The sequence below is a fragment of the Tupaia chinensis genome, unplaced genomic scaffold (assembly GCF_000334495.1).
Source record: "Tupaia chinensis unplaced genomic scaffold, TupChi_1.0 Scaffold000527_1, whole genome shotgun sequence".
Classification (NCBI taxonomy): Eukaryota; Metazoa; Chordata; class Mammalia; order Scandentia; family Tupaiidae; genus Tupaia; species Tupaia belangeri.
In genome coordinates, this window is record NW_006160040.1 from 4,718,894 (window position 1) to 4,724,377 (window position 5,484).

A 5,484-nucleotide genomic window follows, 5' to 3' on the forward strand; every position below is an offset into this window, starting at 1 on the left:
CACGCCTTCCTCATCACACCTCGTGCAGCAAACCCATGTCCCAATCAGGAGGTACCGGGCAGCCTTGGCGTCCGGCCCGCCTCTGCCGCCGCCACCGGCTTAGCAGGGTTTAAGTTTATTTCTTCACAGGGAGAAAGAGAGTCTCCATGCCTTGATCAGTCAGCCAAAACCATGAGCATGACTTTCAGGCATGAGCCCATGACCATCCCATGAGGGTGGGATTGCAGAGCGTTGTGTTACTGCTGCACCACTGGCTGACTCCTCAAAAAAGCTATTTTCTTGAAGTTCTAAATCACATTCAATGAAAAGAGTATCTTATCCAATAATATTTTAATTGAATTTGACCTTGAACTTGATGAGAAATTTAAAAACTGAAATAATGTTAGCTCTCTGATTAAGGAATTCTATAAAATGGTGCCTTGTTAGGAGCCCTACTATAGACAAATGCTGCCAGAGAATAGCAATTAAGTTCTTTTAGAGAAACAGGGTAGCCCGATCAACCCCTGGACAAATCTCATGGGCCCAGGACTTCCCCCGTTTCTGTTACTATCACAATTGACCAAAAGGACCAGCATGAGAACCCTGTTGTTTGAGCAGTTGAGTGAACACAATATGGGTGGTGAGGACTGTGGAAAGAAGACCAGGAGAAGCAGCAGTGGGCAGGTCCTTTAAGACTTCACTCCACAGATGATGCTGAAGTATCGGTATTTAGTATGTTTTATAATTGCAACTTAAAGCCACTGGATGCCTGGGATCAGAAGATGGAGTAATGGTAACATTGCTGGACTCCCAGGTAGTCGACCATGGTTCGAGTCCTGGACCTGGTAACTGGAAACTCATACTGGGAGTGTGCATGCATGCCCCAAATCCGGAGAGAATGGAGAAGGGATTGCAGCATACCCATCCCTCCTGAGGAGTGATTTCTTCCTTTTTGTCTCTCTGGAAAGCACACATACCCTTTAGCAAAAAAATCTTTCACTCTAGGAAAAAAAAAAATGTCATTAGGTGTCTGAAGTAGAGCAACAATTGTGTGATAAGGTGGATCATGGAACAATGCATGTCAGAATTTCTGTCAACCATGGCTTCTTCATTGGAAAATAAGATTAAAAATATGTACTTGCCTACATACGAGGTTGTGAAGATTAAATGAGAGAATGTATGTTAAAGAATTTTGAAAACTGGAAAACACATGCAAAGATCAAGTGTTGATATTATTGTAACTTAAATGTCAGCATGTCAGGCAAGACTCTCACTAAAGACTTTCGGTAGTCCCTTTTACAAGGAGGTGATGAGAAATTCTGAATACCTTTATTTCTTCATTCCTCAAACCAGTAATACTTGCTGTGGCTTCCTTGACAACATCTTCAAAATCCCGTATTGAGAAAGTCGCTTTAGCATCAGGATTGCTACCACCCGATGTTCCCCACACTGCCAAGCCGTGGAGTCTGTCTCACACCATGCAAGGAGAGCTCTACTTTTCCTGACTCTGCTTCCCATCCCCTTCCTGGCACCCCCTCCCCCCCACACACACACCCAGTCTCTGTTTTCATGGAAAAACAACTCCCTCATAACTGGGTTTGGATAAGAGTCCACGAGGTTGCTTAAGAAGCATGTTTGCTAAAAATGTTTCTCCTAAAGATAAATAATATTTCTGAAACAGAAAGTCTGGTTAAAATAATTTTCAAAGTATTTCATGTTTGACATTTGAAAGTAATTTTTCAGCCATGGCAGTTCAAAAAGAACACAAAAATAAAGGACAGTGTTGCATGGTGGTTAAGGCAGCTGGATCCTGCATGACTGACTGCTGGGTTCGAGTCCCAGACCTGGTGACTTGGGGGACATGTGGGGTATGTGTGTGCATGCCTTGGTGCCCAAAATCCCAAAGAGAGGGAAAAATGGAAGTGGTCGTAGCATGACCGTGGCCCCTTGAGGTACATCCTCATCTCTTGTCTCTTTTGAGTGAACACAGGAAACACACACACCACACACACACACACACACACACACACACACACACTTTGTTTACTCCCAGGAGGAGACTGGAGAAGGGATTGCAGCATGGCCATTCCCCTTGGGGAAATGATTTTTCACTTTCCCTCTCACTGTCTCTGTCCCCTCACCCCACCCCAACCCCTGCACTCACCCCAAGGCAAAAACCTCTCAAAAAAAGATAACAAAGAACATTTTGTTTTTTATTTAAATGACAAGATGCCAGTTGTTTTTGTCAAGGAGGGTGCCAGCAAGGTCTGATAAGTACCTAACTTGTCAGAGATAAGGTTACTGCAAGGAACCCAGGATGGGGAAATCTTCACCATGTGCTCTCTGTACTCTGGAGCAGGAAGCAGTGAGGTAAAGGGTCAAAGGAAAGACTTCATTTGTGTGAGAAGGAGAGAAAAATTGGCCCAGGGAAAAGTTTAGCAAACATGAGGTATGTGCGAGAAAGATTCTGATCAAGACAGAAGACTATGGCCTTCCCATAGCCACAGTAACCAAGCAGAATATGACACACTTACTCAGAAATGAACAGTTGAGAAGAGTCACAGATTAATCTGGGCCCACTTATAATCCATTCTATTACAGCTTCTAAAATGACAGCTTCTATTGCGTAAATCTTTCTGCAGCTCTGTTCAAATCCCAAAGGACATTTCTTACTTTAGAAGAGAAAGAGAACTGGCACTAAAGAAAACATTACAGGTGAGTAATCAATAAAGCAATAAATTTCAATTTTGCTAATTTGCTGGAAACTTTTAGCAGGAAAAGCTTACTCCTACAAACTATAGTTGCTGTGTAGACAGTGGTCAAGGGAACAAAACAGTCCAATGTCAGCACACTGGTGGGTCAGAGCAGGCCCTATTTTCTTGGAGATATCTGATTTTGCAATATTTGAAGTCTTATAGTCTCTTAATTTGGGATGTTAAAACTAGCTGTTTGTGTTCAGGTGGCTGAGCCGAAGCCCCTTGCTGTTCAGGCAGATGTCATGCAGAGGGAGCTAGAGAGCTGCCTACGAAGAGAGTACACGCCTGAAAATCTACCTTTGCTTCTGTTGCAGGTAAGAATCATTTTACAATTTGAAAAGCAAATCTGGAATTTAGTAGAAAACTGGCTTTATGGCATATCCTCTGGCCAGGAAAGGACTATTTTGCAGAACTTGGTTAGTGTAAGTGCTGTTCTTTGTTGGAGACCTATGTCACAGATAAGTTCAGTTAAAAGTTACTGACTAGATTGACTAAGTTTCAACCAGTTGCTCATTTGTTAATATTATAGATAATACAACATTGAATAAGACAGTCCCAGCCCTCAAAATGCTGTTGAGTAAACTAGGGAAGACATTTCTGGAAATTTCTCTCAAAAAAATAACTAAGGGAACCAGCAGTTAGCGTAGTGGCTATGTCGCTGGACTCCCACGTAGTCGACCGCGGTTCGCGTCCTGGACCCGGTGGCTTAAAACTCACGCCGGGTGCGTGTGCGTGCATGCCCAAGATCCTGAGAGGAGAATGGAGGAGAAGGGATTGCAGCGTGACCATCCCCTCTGGGGGGTGATTTCTCGCTTTCTGTCTCTAATGTCTCTCTCTGTCTGTCTGGCGAGCGCACGCCCCCTATAGTAAAAATCTCTCAAAAAAAAAAAAAACTAAAAATGCGGGAAGGGGTTTTTCATAAAGATGATTATGGCAGCATTGTTAAAAGTTCAAAATTTGGAATTGTCTAAATATCTACAAATAGGAGAAAGAATTAAGAAAAACAATGTGGGGGCAGCAGGAGATGTGGCACTTAAGGTGCTGGGTCCCACCTGGCTGACTCCAGGGTTAGACTGCAGGACACTGTGGCCTGAAAAACAGCTGCGCACATGTGCATGCATGCCTAAAATCCTTAAAGGAGAATGGAGGAAAAGGGATTGGGGCATGGGTTGGGGGGGGGGCGTTGATTTCTCACTTCCCTTCTCTCTGTCTTTCTCCACGTATACACATGCCCTATGGCAAAAGTCTATAAAAACAAAACAAAAACAAAACAAAAAAACCCATGTATGGGCCTTGTGGTTAAGAGAGTCAGATCCCGCATGGTTGACTGTGCACTTTGAATTCTGGCCCTGGTGGCTTGAAAAACACACCAGCATGCGTGTATACATGCCCCAAATTCTTACAGAATGGAGAAATGGAGAAGGGTTGGTGGCCTGACTGTACCCCATTGTGGGGGTGCTTTCTCTCTCTCCCTCTTTCTTTCTCTGTCCCTCTCTGTCTCTCTGGCAAGCACAAGTGCCCTCTAGCAAAAATAAAAATAAAAAAAGACAAGACAAAAAAAGAAAAATAGTGTGGTGGTTGGTAGAATATTGTTCTGCCATTAAACATTTCTTAGCACACAACTTTTTTTTTTTTTTAATTTTGCCAGAAGATACATATGCTTATCAGAGAGAGAGAGAGAGAGAGCAAGCATGGGAACATGAGAACATGAGAAGGTACCCCCCCCCCGCCATGGAGAATGGCTATAATCTCTTCTAGTTCATTTCTCTCTCCTTGTAGGATTTTGGGCAAGCATGCTCATGCACCCAGTGTATTTTTCTTTCTTTTCTTTCTGCTTTTTTTTTAAAAAAGAATTATTTTGCTTAATTTTATTTATTATTATTATTTAACATGACCCGAGAGAAAAAGAGAAAGTGAAAAAGCAAGCTACTAGGTGTGAGACTCAAACTACTGTCACCCATGTGGGAGTCCAGCTCTGTAACCACCGCCGTCTGCCAGCCCCTCAGTGTGCTTTTTTCAAGGTGCCAGATCTGGGACTCAAACTGTACAGCTAGCCACGCACAGTTGGCCATGTACGGTCCAGCCACCTTGACACCACTGGCTGGCTGCCTTGAGGAATTATTATATTATGAAATATTGGTAAGCACTAGTGTGCATGTGTGATAATAATGGTCAAAAATGTGTAGGAAAATCACTTGAAGGACATAGACCAAAATATTAAGAATCGCTGTATTTGGGTGGCAAGATAACACATTTCCTTTTTCTATTTTTTTTTTTTTGAGAGAGATTTTTTGCTATCAAGTACATATGCTTGCCAGAAAGACAGAGACAGACAGACAGACAGAAATGAAGAAGTCATCTCCCAGGGGAGATGGCCATGCTGCAATCCCTTTTCCTCCATTCTCCTCTCCGGATCTTGGGCACGCATGCACATGTGCCTGGGGTGAGTTTTAAGCTGTTGGGTCCAGGACCAGAATTGCAGTTAGCTACGTGGGAGTCCAGCCACATAATCATTCCGCCATCTGTTGGTCCCTATTTTTACTTATTTCCTAAATTGACTATAATAAGTGTACATTATTTCAAATTTTTAGAATGTTTTGTTCTTTACTCCCATTATTAGTTATATTCTCCCTATGCATACAAATTAGTTCTTATCCACTAGTTAGCAGTTAACTATTCATCACAAAGAAACAAAAGACATTGAGATTTTATTTGCAAGTCAAACTGTTGTCATTATCTTCATTCAGGA

At 42.6% G+C, this 5,484-nt stretch overlaps 1 protein-coding gene across 1 annotated transcript in view; it reads left to right on the forward strand.

Annotated features, from left to right (window-relative positions):
• Positions 1-5,484, forward strand: part of CCDC162P (coiled-coil domain containing 162) — a 185,821-nt gene that overhangs the window by 2,398 nt on the left and 177,939 nt on the right. The window contains exons 2-3 of the mRNA XM_027775129.1: positions 2,622-2,694; positions 2,939-3,049. Of these exons, the coding sequence (XP_027630930.1) occupies positions 2,622-2,694; positions 2,939-3,049 (184 nt within the window). The remainder of the gene's footprint in view (positions 1-2,621; positions 2,695-2,938; positions 3,050-5,484) is intronic.